Source organism: Apteryx rowi, unplaced genomic scaffold (genome assembly GCF_003343035.1).
Source record: "Apteryx rowi isolate R43461 unplaced genomic scaffold, aptRow1 scaffold_38, whole genome shotgun sequence".
Taxonomy (NCBI): Eukaryota; Metazoa; Chordata; class Aves; order Apterygiformes; family Apterygidae; genus Apteryx; species Apteryx rowi.
Genome location: NW_020450307.1, coordinates 2,508,390 through 2,523,127, shown reverse-complemented (window position 1 = coordinate 2,523,127; position 14,738 = coordinate 2,508,390). Strand labels below are relative to the sequence as shown.

At 38.6% G+C, this 14,738-nt stretch overlaps 1 protein-coding gene across 1 annotated transcript in view; it reads right to left on the bottom strand.

Annotated features, from left to right (window-relative positions):
• RERE (arginine-glutamic acid dipeptide repeats) overlaps positions 1-12,889 on the bottom strand; it is a 172,303-nt gene extending 159,414 nt beyond the window's left edge. Inside the window, exon 1 of the mRNA XM_026074072.1 lies at positions 12,508-12,889. Within this exon, the coding sequence (XP_025929857.1) occupies positions 12,508-12,832 (325 nt within the window). The 5' untranslated portion in view covers positions 12,833-12,889. The remainder of the gene's footprint in view (positions 1-12,507) is intronic.
• Positions 12,890-14,738: the final 1,849 nt, after the last annotated feature.

Genomic DNA, 14,738 nt, shown 5'->3' with positions numbered 1-14,738 from the left:
ATTTTCAAGGACTCTGCACACATTTGATGAGAGATACAGCATTTGCTCCAAACACTTCTCTGATATTTTCCAAAATCCTAGCTAACCACCTGTCTTCCAAACCAGAATTGGATGCATTTCAATAGCTCTTCATGGACACTAATTTATAAAGTATTGTGGAAGACAAAAGACAAGCAGCACCACAAATGTACTATGTAGCTACATGACTTCACTTTTTTGGATATTCTTAACTTTAATTAAAAAAACCAAAACTTAATACAGAAATTTTAACATGTTTAAGAACAAGGGGCTATGGAGATTCCCTCCAAGATCTTTAGTATAAGCACTAATAATAAGCCTTAAGAAGCCAACAGAAGTTGTTGTCAAGGTCTACAYGAAGTTCCAACTGAGCAGTCTCAGAATATGGCACACAACTGATATACACAAAAGCCTTCATATCATTCAAGAGATAGGGAATCACTACTCTCATGCCCTTTCCATTCATTTGTGTGCCCAAAATTTTGTAGCAGGCCAGCGGTGATGTGAGAARAAATCAAAAACATATATCCATGAAGTTACATTTAATGTGAAAACTGGTATCTTTACATGGCTTTGAGTTTAAAAAGCTTTCTATTGGACCATGCATTATTATAACTGTGCTCTACTATGCTAAACAAGCACAGCAAGAGGACTTGGAAGAGAAAACTCTTCTATTCTCAGGTTTGCCACAAACACCAAATGGTTGCTTCACTTCTATCCCTTAGTTACCCTTTTGATAACTGAAGTGTAACACACACTACCATACATCATAGAAATGCATATGGGATTTATCTGTGCAGCCCTCAAATAGGGGAAAAAAGTTATAGCCATTATTATTTCCCTAGTAACTGACTTATCACCTCATCTTCCCAATCAGACAAATGGATAGACAGTAATTTATTTTATAAGCTGTCAGTGCAGCCCTGAACAGAAACACTTGTTCAGGAGAAGAAAAACTGAATGAATGTGTCACTCGTGTCAGGATGATTTTCACATAATTCTGTACTTAAAACACTACATTCTCTGTCCCCTCAAAGCCTGCTGCGATGCAAATACAGACACTCACATCAAGCAAGCTTATCCATTACTCTCCCTATTGTCTGGTAACCTCATATCCGTCCACTTGCAATTTTTATAAATCAAACCTAGCAGCTCTGAAAAGATCTGTGTTTTGAAGCTATATTAAGTGATACTTATTTTCTAAAATGAAACAGTTTTTCCTATTGTTTAAATTGGTAAAAAGCTCTGAGATGCCTTTTATACAGAAAAAATCAGTGCAGCAGCTGTAAGGCTGATCTTTTAGCATAAATGTATTTACTTTATTTCAACATGGTGATGTTACAGTTTTTCTTCATTTTAAACCAAAATGATTATGCTAGTATGCTAGACACTTGCTTAAGCAAAATATGCCCATGTTGTGGGGAAAAAAAAAGTGCATTCCTTGGTATTAAGAAAAAAGGAATGCAACAGCCACAGTAAAGATGCAAGCATAATTCATTCCCAAGACAAAGGAAAACAAACATACATGAATATCTACATTTGGGTATATATTTTCTTTCCTAAGCAAATAAACAACGCAAAAATACCTTAAATCTCTATCAGTCTTCATGTATATCTAACCACTCAAGAATATGAAGCCTCTTCTTGCTTTAGATACCTCCACTGTTTTTGGTAAAAGCATCCATAACACATTCTGGACTTTAAACAAAAAGGAAGAGTGGAAGAATTCATTTTTTCTGTCAATGCCAAGCTAAGCAAAAACATTCTCCTTTGTAGCTCATGTTATCTCAGTTGCTTCTCTTTAGAGTTACACAGCTCTGTCACCAGGTGCTGTTTATTCAAAGCAACTCTTTAGGACAAAAGGCAGACCAAATTGGCTGCCCAGAARTTACTTTACAGAAAAAGAAATAAGTCAATAATCAGTTCGAAGATATCCAGTTGCAGACATAATACCTTACCAGTGTGGCCCATCAAGCAGTAACATGAAAATGGAGAGAACTTTTGAAGGAAAAATTATTTTTATTAATTCTCAAGTTGTATTTACCTCTTCCATTTCCTACCCCATTTGGAAATTTGGGGGGGGGGGGGGGGGGGGAAGTCTCACTTAAACATAGTTTATTTCACTTAACATGCACGCATATAACACCGAGCAYCAAAATTTTAGGGAAATATTTAACYTATCTATAATCTCCCTCCCAATAATAAATTAATTCTTAGAGATATTTTCACAAGACCTATACTCCAAAAATCAAGCAGCAAAGATTAATCCCAGGATAAAAATTCAGACAGATTAAATTGCGTCACTTTTCCCTACAAAACATCAGAAAAATGTCCAGACTAAAATAAGAGTAATTTTCTACTCGGGAAATGAACTGCTGTGCTACACGAAATAACTGTCTAATCACTCCCCAGTACAAAAGTTAGAACGAGAGTTCAGTGCACTGGTTACACAGGAATTGTCATGATAATTGACCAAACACTCATTTACCTCATGGTCAGTGAAAGACACGGCAACTTTTACGGAGTAAAAGTATGAAGAAGGGCTGGTAGATTAATACGCTGCAAGTACAAACTCTATTTTAAGTGAGATAAATTGAAGTCCTTCTGAGAACAGGCCATGGGCAATTACTACAGCCACAAACTCCAGTTTTACTCCTTGAATACTGCTCCTTCAAGGAATATTCCCTCCTTAATCCAATTTTGGATCCAAAATCCAAAGTTGCATCCCACTGTACTTTTATTTCAAAGTTTCTATTTGCCTAATTTTGTAATAGCATGCTGCACTCCCTGTAAAGTGTTACTCTATGGACAAGTTGCAATCTTTCTACRTTCCTCTGCTGCAAAAGTAATTCCCTAATGCAGTCTGCAAAACCAGTCATATCTATGTTCCACAATTACTTATGGCAATTAAAACACAAATTTCCAATTATAGCTGCCATAGTCATCCAGGAAAATCATCATATTGATAARGTGTCATGTAAAGTTTTGCATTCACCCTACAGCAGTTCAAAAATACCACAGCTTTACATGGTATTTTTAATTTCTCATTATAAGCTTCTCAGGGAACATGTTATGAAGCTTATTTTACACTTTGCATATTTACAGAGCTCACATAACTCACATTACGGTTAGCAATGCTTCATTATAGTAGCCAACAGTAGTATATCCCCTTTTGTTACAAGGACCCATGTTGTGTTATGATAGAATATGTAGGTGCGACTATCAGATTAGTAACAATGTTACAGAGAAAAATCACATTTATCTAAAATTCTGYACTTGCACAATTAAAGGCAAATGCTACCATAATTTTATGCACCAACAAAAAAGACAATATGAAAAACTACCTATTGGATCAACATTGGGTGACCAATGTCCACAACCCCAGATAGCGAGAGCCACACTTTGTACTCTTGACTTATTAGTATTGTTCTTCATGATTTATACACAAAAGCCAAACCAAAGCCAGAGGAACCCATTTATGAGATGAATCTCTATTGATCTGCATTTAGGGAGACTCCATCTGTCAAACAGCAACAGCTGCCCATACACACAGCAACGCCTGCCTCATTCAGAGCACATGTGGAACACAAAGTGCATCTTCAGCTTCTTCATTCTGGCTTATAGTTTCTGTGTACGCTAACAGTCCGCACAGAAATTTTACTTATATGACCTTACTTGGAACAAAATCTTCATAAATAGCCTTAGGGAAATCTAACCAGCTGTTTGTCATCTATGCTCATTTTGAACAGTAAATCAGAGTACAATGAGGTGCTCTTTAAAAAAACTTGAAAGCTTAAGTCAAATATACAGTTAAATAGCCAATGCATGTTGTCACTTAATTATTTTAGCCCCAAAATATTATTCATCTAGTCACCTCATTAAAAAAAAAAGAAAAAACAAAAAAACCCCACCACACTTCATGAAATCTCAAATGCTGAGAATAAAAACAAATTACAACCAAAGCTACAAATAAAAACCATCCCATATTAAAGAACACCAGTAATACAAGTTTCAACTACGTTTGGAAACATCCCAGATCTCTACAGACTTCAATCAACATCAAAGAAAAACCTTCTGGGACACTTACACACACTGCCTGTTGACCTGACATGTATTAAGGCCCATGTATTAATACAGGCCTTTTCTCTATTTTTCCTCTTAATTATTAAAGGGGGAATGGATAAAAAACACAATTTTTTTTCCACTGAAACAGTAGTCTTTAAGATAATCTCTGCTTTTAAGAGTGATTGTAATGAGCCTTCCTCATCATTGTTCACATATGCAGAAAGGTTGAAAACACAGTGGCACACATGTGAGAAATAATGGAACATTTATGAACACATTAAGCAGCATAGCTTCTGAGGTTATTCCTATTTACAGCAGCTGAAAGGCTGTCACTGAATATCTGATTATTTCAGTGATCTAATATCATCATGGTAACAGACTTATAAATAAAGAGGGAAATAAAGAGCACATCATGTTAGAACACATGCTCATTTCAACTATAAAACAGCTGAGGGACAGGAGGATGGCGGTAAAAGCAGACMACCATACATGCAAAGATTCACAAATACCTGTCTCTGCAACAAACCAGGCCCATCCATGCACACAGACAGAGGAGAACAAGTCTGCTCAAAGATCTCCTGAAATTAAAACGTACATCTGAAACAAATAATCCCATTACACTTCTTCCTTCAGTCCATGTATAAAAATCAAATTTTAAAGATTCCCAGAGCAGAACTTCCTCCATAGAATATGCTCTTATGAAATTTCAGCAGCCTTAAAAACACACACACTTGTCTGTGCTACAAGTTCTACAGAAAACGCATGCTTATATTCTGCTTACTTTTATGTTTTAATTCTGGCACATCTACCTTTCTCAGTTGGTGAAACTGTCAGAACAAACAGGGCAGTATCTGAAGAATGACAAACACACAGGTCAACGTCAAAACAGGCCAATGACTGTCGGGGAGAGCGCCAAATTCCTGCATTTCAATTTCACTGATTTTCTCCAAACCAAATACCACTATACCACTAAACATAACGGCTTCCTCTATTTACTTTGTTACAGAAGTTTTTATAGAACTGATGGAGAATTCCAGATCAAAGTAACTGTTTCAGCAATTTCCTCTGTTATAACAATGCAAAACATCTAAGCACAGTTATAATAAAGGGAACATTTAACAATTAATTGAGGCAGCAAAAACTAAAGCTTGGAAATTTAGAAGCCTTAATGCTTGCTAGCTGGACAAAAGGGCAGTGGATTTTAAGTCAGCTATGGGAGGTCTCAGCCCAAGGGACTCTCGGTACCCAAAATTCTGGTTCTGCTGCGACTGGAGCTCCACGACACCTAGGCCACCAGGCAGACCTGGGCAGGCAGACCACGACCAGCCATCTTCTTCTATCTTCTCTCTGTGATGGTGCAATAACCCAACACCTGCAGACTTCAAATCTGAGCCGATGATGGCAAACTGTTTCACAGCTTACGAAGGGCTCCCTTTGAAAAACGACCACGTACRCTATAATCACAGAACGTATCAAAGTAAAAAGCATGTAAGATCTCACTTTGATACATCTAGTGACAACCGAGCAGCAGTATTTCACAACAGTACATCTGACCTGCAAATTCAGTCTCTCTCTCATTCTCTGATGCCTGTCCAGATAACAGCTTATGGGCCTATGCTTCCTCCTAAACAGCTCTGGAGGGCAGAAATCTAAGAAAACTTTAAAGTGACATCAGCCTACACAGTCAGTATTCAACTCAAGTTATACTTTCCGGTAGCAGTATCTCCGTTTCATTCCAGTGACAGTAGTTTTCCATATCTTTCAAAAATAAACTAAACCAATAAGCCCAATAGCTGTCCCAAACAGTGATTTGTCTAAAACATCTCGAAATGGCAAAGATAGGATGTACATTCCTGTTTCCTCCTGCACTGGGTCAGCTGTTCCAGGTTCCACAGAAAGCTGTGGAACCACCAAAACAGCAGCAGTAAATATAAATATTTCTTAGCTTGCAAAGAAAGCTCACAGTTTTCTTACATTCTTTCTTAAATTCTTACAAGAGTTTCCCCCCCCCCTTTTTCCCCCCCCAGTAACATGAATGTGTCTCAGGTAGTATGTACATCAAAAGTAGGAACATGGATCTAAATTACAGCCTTCCCACTCTCCAGCAGCGAAGCGTTGCACCCTCTTTCCTTAAATATTTATTGTTGGAAAGAAACATGCCTTCAGCACTAAAGCCTCCCCTCCTCTTTGGCAGTATGTGCAGTATCAAAAAACAAGGTCATTGCAGTAAGAAGCAGAAAGCTGGCAGAACTGTTATTACCAATAGCAAGCATAAAAGTCCTAGAACTTGTCCCAAGCGTTATATTGTCTATCTACCTAGAAATACCCAGACATCTTCCTTAACAGTTTAAGGAGCTTAGAATATCCATCCCAAAGATAGGCCTAGAATCTCGGAGAATCACTTCCACTCTGTATTGTCAAACACAAAAGGATATTTAAGAAAATTATTATAAAACAAGCACCATTCAAAGCATGTAAAAGGAAGTACTTTAACATCCTTAGCCTCAATGTCACATTCATTTTTACATAAAATTATGAGGAATGGTCAGTGTTTAGAAAGGTACCTTTAAAAAAAAAACAACCATAAAATTGAGATCCTGTGAAAACAACAATGCTCCCAGGCTCTTTAAGTGGCTTTCGCTGCTTGTTAACACTAAGAGGCTAACCCAGTGTTGTCTTTCAAGAGGTATGTAAATAAAAAACCTCCTGACTTCTGCAACCATTTAAACAACTTTGGCCAAATGAATTCCGAACCCCCGATATAGCATTATTACTATACAGAACTAGAGTTAAGTATTCTAACTGGACCTTAGAACAGATGCCTAAATATAGCCAGCCCATGTGGAGAAACATATGGCATATGCACAGTTGGATGATACTAGAGCATAATACTCAAAATCTCTCATCATACTTGCAAGTTAATGAGCACAGACCAAGAGTGTCTCTCTTGCTTCTCTCCCTGCTCAACAGGGAATGGGAACACAGGCACTTTCCGTATCCCATACTCTGCACCCCTAGTTCCAGCTTCACACTGATCTAGGAACACCCAGAACAAACAGGCTCATGTAAGTTATTCCAAAGCAATTTGCCATAAGGTTAGAAAAAGTCCTGTAGCGCACTACTCCCTGCAGAAGCATTTTACCTTCTGTTACCTCAAGCTAATGCCTGTTGCTGATTTGCTGTTTATATATCTACTGATGTCACTGTAGAAACAGATCCTCATAAATCCTTTTAATCCCTGCAGATCCTTCTAAATGTTTCTACATAGACAGAGCAAACAACACTGTCCTCATTTCCAGATGACATATCAAGTCATCCGTTTTCCTGAGGCTCCAAATCAACTTAAGACTTTCATCCAACCGTGTTGTTCCAGGCCAGCATTTATAGTGTCATCACTGTGCCATTACAGTCCGCTCAGCGGCAACAGTATTAAGTTCTGGGCTTTTATAATACTCCTCCCTGGCCTGCTGTACAGACTGGGGGGAAAGCAGGGACCATACAGCTTCCTTCAACAAGAAAGGTATGCAAGAATTCAGACAGCAAAAAGAAAGGGGGCAATGAAAGTATCCACAGAATCATCTGTTACTTTGATGCAGGCATTCCTGCTATATAAGTTTTCAGGAATTTTAACTCCTTTGCTTCATAAAAGGGGTTTATACAATTAACCTCATAAATTGCATGAAACCAATTTATTGGGACATTGAAAAGAAAATTCTCATGTTCAAGGACAAGCTGAAGATGCACAAGAAAAACATCTCCACACCTCACGTTCTTATAAGCCTGTTGTTGCCCTCTAGAACAGGGAGACAAGAGGTTCTCTGGAACAATATAATCCCCCCTTCTTCATCTGTCAGTTCTTGGACAAGTTAATGAAAGTTACAGACAGTGTGATTTGTTTCCCATCACATAGCTCCCTCTTCCAGCCAGAGAAGTTCTTCTCTTAATCATTTATCAAAAGTATGGCCTAAACAGAATCCACTACGTTGCTCAACAGTGTTTGGAGTAGCATGTCTCTTGGAAAAAGCCAAGACAGTTGTTCCCAGTGCACCTTAGTCACTGAAGTCCAGTACAATAGGTTGGCAGCTGCCTGATGCACTTTACGTTCTTCTGTACAGAAAATCTTACACAGAGACCAACTATCTAACCCAAACAACAGATGTTGTTACAAGGTCTGGCTTGCACAGCAGAATATCAAACTATTCAATTTGCTTACAGTCTGCCAGTCAAATAATAGAATGGCAAAAAAAAAAGTCTACAAAACAAAACCACAGAGTCTGAGAGTACACCCACACAACTAGGAGCCATGTGTTAACCACGCTGAGTATGGATACAAACCGTATGTGAAGTCGACCCTATTCAAACCATGCTGTATTTTGGCAGAAGCCTGTAGGATAGAAGGGAGTCAGTCTGCTTTGGAAATGGAAGGAAATTCAACATAAAACAATTAACTGAATAGAAAAGGAGAAAAAAAATATTTAGTCTTGATGAAGCCTTATAACATCAACAAACCACCCTGAAGAAGACTATAAACAAGTCTGAATACACGTTGTGCAGTAAAATACATTTGTTACCACGACAGTCATTTTGACAAAAGCAAGGTAAGAACTCCCAGACTAAAGAAAAACCAGATTAGACTTGAAGGAAATGGGAGGGAGACTGTGGAAATGGAGAGGACAGATAGAGAACGGGGCCAAGCCAGTTTTTAGAATAGGTCTGTATTATTTCCCACACAGTAGAAGATTAATTGCTTAATGCTTTCTCTAAGGTCTATTCAATAAATTTAAATACATGGCTTGAAACTATGGGTACATTCATTACATCCATGTAAATTAAGAGCAGTATTTGCACAGTTACACAATATACTGTAACCTTTCTTTTGAAAAATTTCCAAGAATCTTGATTATTGATTTATTTACAATTACTCACATATAGTTACTCAGCTTAGCACAAAGAAGACCAAGTGTTGGACTAAGTACTAAGTGCAATGTGATAGGCATAGAATGAGATTTTGGCCAAGGATTTTATAGTTAAAGAGAGAGCTACAGACCTTTAATGTTTGTCCAGACATTTGTCCAAATCTGTATTTTATCAGATAAAAATCTTTAAGGGACAGAATCAAACAAATGAAAAGGATTTCCTTTCCTTGAAGCCTGAAAGATGTAAGCTAAAGACAGCTATCCATTTCGCACACACCTTTAACTTTCATCTTTCTAATCCTTGCTGTGCAAGTTTCACTAATTTAAACTCTCTTAATCCCTCTTAAACTTTATGTAATGTATACCCTCACCTACAAATACATTTTCCTGCATATAACCTAGCTGTAAGACAAAGTAAAATTTTCTTCTGCAATAGATGCTAGAATTCCTTTAGAATACACTATGCACTAGAACATGAATCCAAGAGCTCATTCCTGTTAAGGAATTATTTCTTTTTTTTATTGTTATTATCAGAATAAAAAGATCAAAGAATGGGTGGTTTAAGGTTTCATCTAGGCTCATGTCTCTCCAGCAATGAACTAACCAATACTACTTGTTCTCATTGCTCTCTGTAGCTGTCACAAGAGACAGGTGCAAGTTTAAACAAAAAGCACAAGCAGCAAACTAAACACAACAAGTTTCATGTTTAGATACATCTTATGTTAACTAGTACTAAAAAAATTTAATTTAGTAATCTGCTTAAGTTTTACAAAACAGCTATAAAATCAGTTAACATCACTTCTATGGCTTTCCTTGTCCTTTCACTAGATAATCTCCTCCAGAGATGGGGACAACCACCTTTTTATGGAGCAAAAAGATGGGCAAAGGCAAAATGAAACAAGCTGCCTGTGGCCAGCGATACACTCAAAGTTAAGACCAGGCAGCCCAGCTTTCAAGTCCTTCACCACAGCATGCAACCTCTTGCGGACCCTGCCAAGGAGACTCACGTAGGAACAGCAGCTTCCCCAAGCAGCCAGTTCCTTTATCGCTTGTTCTGCAACCACCATCTCCAAAACACACTTGATGAGGGACTTTGCTTGGGAGAGAAGACTGTTCTCCCACATTATCAACCACACGTACTCCCCAAAATCTCATAAAGCCGGAGTGATACTTGGCCAGCGTTTACAGAGTTCTTGCTGCGTGCAGGCTCTCTGATGCGTCTTAATGCCTGTGCAGTGACTGAAGCTTTCCCTTGTCTTTCAGTCCATAAACAGGATGTTTATGAACTGCCCCCAACTGTGCTATCACTGGCAAACGAGAAGGTACAGGCCACAACCAGAGCGAAGCTCGTGCCGCACTCTGTACATAAGGATTTCTCCTCCGGGTGGATTCTCTTGCGGGGGATGCAGCATAAACAAGCCCTGAAGCTCTTCCCACACTAACAGCTTTTACAGGCTCTCCCTCTTTTGCTGATTCTCTGGCAAAAAAAGGTGAAAACTCTGCCTAAAAGCTTTTCTCATACACATTTAGATCCTTTGCATGATTTTTTGGGGTATGCGAGTCAGAAATAAGAACTGCCCTGTCCTAGATCACAAAGCAATAAATCTAACTGGGGTATAGCATGGGCTGGCTCCATTTAATAGCTACTGGTTTTCCCTAAGGATTTACTGCATGTGTAACTTACCACAAAACTTTTTTTTGGTCATTAAGAGCTCATTACTTGACCAAAGTATAGCATAAAAATACAGTACCTATTTCTGCTGTTCTGCAAATATACTTCCACCCAAATACTGCTACACCAGTGGTCCTCCAAGCAGTGTGTCTACTGGACAGAGGGGGCCAGTTCTTCTCCATTCTATTACAGAATGCAACTGAGACCACAGAAATTATTTTCCATCTTGATTTTAAGCCAAGTCTCTCTGCAATGAAAACCAGAGTATCACAGTGTACCACTGGGCCCACACAACAGCTGTTCTCAACATGCTCTGTTTTTCATCCTCTGATACTGAAAATTAGGTTGCCCCAAAGCTGACCCTTAGACAGATTACTCCCTATTGCTACTGCTCAAGCAACAATTACTCAGCTACAAGTCCTGCCCAAGAAGAAAACATACCTTTTGAACAGCTTAAAATGTAGTTTCAAGCATTTCAAATTATGTCCTGTTCTGACAAAAGTTGGTAGATCTATATGAAAAAATAATCTACAACTTCTGCACAGAACAATTATGGAAAACCACACCTCCAAAACCAACATTATTTTAGCCCAGTCTAGATACATACCACCCATCTAAATCTGGAGCTGATGGTGCCCACACACACAACCAGCATTTTAGAGCATTTACAGCAGCTACACCTGGATAGCACATTTAGACCTTTTACATCTGTATTCATACAATGAAATTTTAGTACTTAAATGCAACACTTTATAGCAAACAAGACAAGCTTTTCCACCGCTAGTTTCCATGGTTTTTATTTGGAACACATCTCTGTTTTGCTCCAGCAGTGTTTCTATAGCACACTGATCATTTTACAGAAAAGTAATATAAAAATACCAGAGCCCCTAAGCCAGTGCTCTGAAAACTAAAGCCAAAGATAACTATACCGTGTGGTGGGAACAAACAACTGCAATTATTCCTTTTAAAACACTGTGTAGATGAACGTTTAAGTTCTTACTCAAAAATGAGGAACAAAGCCAGTTGAATAATCTCTGCAATTTTCAAATACAATTTCATTTTGAGGAAACAAGTTGGCAGACAGCAGTCAAGTTAGATCTTGAAATCTTAAATGAGACCCTGAAAAACCTCAAGTGAACCTTGCAGTAATTAAGTGGTCTGCCCAAGACATCCAAAGCACATTGCAAGCTACTGCTTCTACTCTGTCCCCAAAACTCCCAGATATTTGCCATCTTCACTGTTAATGAGTAGTTACACTAACACTGCTGGCTTTGACCAACGGATAAACTGCACTGCACAGACGTTAGGTGATCAGCTAGCTATTAACATAAAAAAATTTAATGGCATAGTAGCTATGAGATCTTAAGTCACCTGATTTACACTTCATAAAGACAAGACAGGAGAAAAGCTCTACAAAGAAATCAGATTCACAGAAAAACATATCATAAAGGTTGGAAGAGACCTCCATATGCTATCTAGTCCAACCTCTAGCTCAAAGCAGGTGTAGTTTCAAGGTTAGACCAAGTTGCTCTGCACCTTGTCCAGTTTAGTTTTGAAAGTCTCGGGGGCACAGATTCCACACACCGCACAGTCAATGAACACAGTGGAAAGAAAAGCAGTAGCTTTTTTAAAGGAGGATCTAAGTTAATTCCAACAAACACAAAGAAATTACACTGTGGAGTCCACGTTTTGCATGCATATTCACCTTAACCCACCCATAAGAAAATCATCATCTAAATTAACAGATAGCCTATTGCACTGTATGCTGCAGCCAACTAACAGGTAGCTCAAGTGCACAGTTACCTCCAAAGGAAACATAACATAAGAATTTCTTACCTCCAGGCCTGTACACAACATCATCTTCTGTGATAAAGGATGTTATTTCACCATTGTCTGTTCTCTCATATCGGGACTTCTTCTTGGGTGGTTTCTTTTTGTTTTTCTTTGTGGACTCCTCTGTGGTGGCACTGTTGTTGTCATTGTCCTCATCTTCACTATGGTCACTTTCTGCATAATTCTTGGCACCTCCTTCCAATGTACAGCTCCGTCGAGGACGCGAGTTTTCACTCTCCCTCACTTTGTCTCTTTTGTCTCGCTCTTTGTCCCGGTCCCTATCCCTATCCTTCTCCTTGTCTTTGTCTTTCTCTTTGTCTGCTGTCATGATTCGCCACGTGCCTTCTTCTGTCCTCTCACGGCTGGGCCTCCGTGAAAGGTAGACAGTGAGCCTGGGCTTCAGTCTTCTGAATTTCTCACTCAAATCCAGGAAAAATTCAACCACTCCAACAGCCCCAGCGTTTTAAAAAGGCTCTTGAAAGGGTGGGGGGGGAGGGTAGGGGGAAAAAAGAAAGGAAAAAAGCCCATGTTAATATAAAAAATTCTTTCAATTTCTCAAGCTAAAAGAACACCCACACCTACCCACAAAAACAAACAAAAAAACACACCCTGAAGGGATTCAGGATGGAAAACACAGGACTCTAAAATACAAGACAGTCCTCTGAAGCATTTACACAAATGAAATGTTCAAACGTTTTTACAGATACTTTGGAAGGTATCACCACCCTCAAAAAGATCTTAAAACTTCCTTAAAAAAAACACGCTTAAGAATTCTTTTGCCCACTACAGAAATACAATCACCTCRGGAATGGGACAGGCTCACTGAGAGCACATACTATTTTATATCAAGAACTGAATAAGAGGCACAGAAGTGAATAAACAACATTTAAGGAAGGACATGCCCAAGAAAGAGTCTACAACTTTTCTCAAAGCAAAAAAAAGTTAACAAGTTGCTATTTTGTTTTACATCTCAGCATCGCTACCTACGGATGCTCCATAAAGCTGGTACAGCATAGAAAATACTATCCACCACGTCCACCACTCCAAGGCAAAGTGGCAGGAAGTCTTCCCCTCACCTCTTTCCAAAAAGGGAGTTAACCTGTAATCCACAGATTACAGGAGCGAATGATTCAAAAAACCCACACAGTATTTACAAGTACATTAACTAAAGCCACTACTCCACACACCAGAAAAGATACCCTTCATGCTTGCTTTATGAATAAGAACACACCAAGGTGGATTTTACAGCTTATCTCCTTCACACGTTCAGTTTCTTGCTGGGAAATGGGAAGGACAGAGATAATCCTGTGGTTTTACCTCCCTGATTGTTTAGTCAATACTCTTAACACCAAATGCACTATTTTTTCCTTCAATGCAAGCTTAGATTAAGTAATTGTACTTGCTAGTACAAGGATATTTACCAGTGAATAGAATGTTACACCTTAGACCTATGAGCCAGGATCCTCAAACCCCAACTGCGGGCACAGAACAGTGGCCCACCAGTCCCTCTCCCTCAGTACCCCCCACAGCTGTGGCCTGGATGAATTCACCATAAGACACCATACAGCTCCTACCTTACCTCCGTCAAATAAGAGTCTGCCATAAAGAACGCTACCCCTATGTAGTTATAGCCTACTATTATTTTGACTCAAAAGCCAGATTTACCTTAAAATGTCCTTTTTAACTGCTCAGATCGTGACCTAGGCTGACGGGTTGCACGTTATCTTTGAGTGACAGCCAGAAACATAAACACTAGAATTTTTCTCTGAAAAGGCCTCTAATATAATTTGCATCAGTTCAAGTATTTGTAAGTGCCTTTTAATATTACTCAATAGTAGCAGTCTAAACAATTACAGCTACTGCTAAGCAAGATTGATAGCAGACCATTTTACTGAAAACATTCAAAGAAGGATACTCCACAAAGGGTGTATCCAACATATAAAAGTAAAATATCATTTTATCCTGAGTTGATCAACTAGGGAAAAAGATCTGAGCAACCCATCACTATGCTAAAGAAAAGTAGTAACAAGTAGAGAACTGAGAATTTTGAGCTCCTCAAAGGAGTTGAGGCAAACATTGTTAAAGACAACCAAACTAAATCCACGGTACAGATTCTAAATCACTAATAAAAGTACAGAAGTTTTATCTATTTACACATGGCCTCTGAATTTATGCATTTACAGAAGCACTGACCAAACTTTACCAGCTAACTCATAAGTTTCCAGGAAACTGTA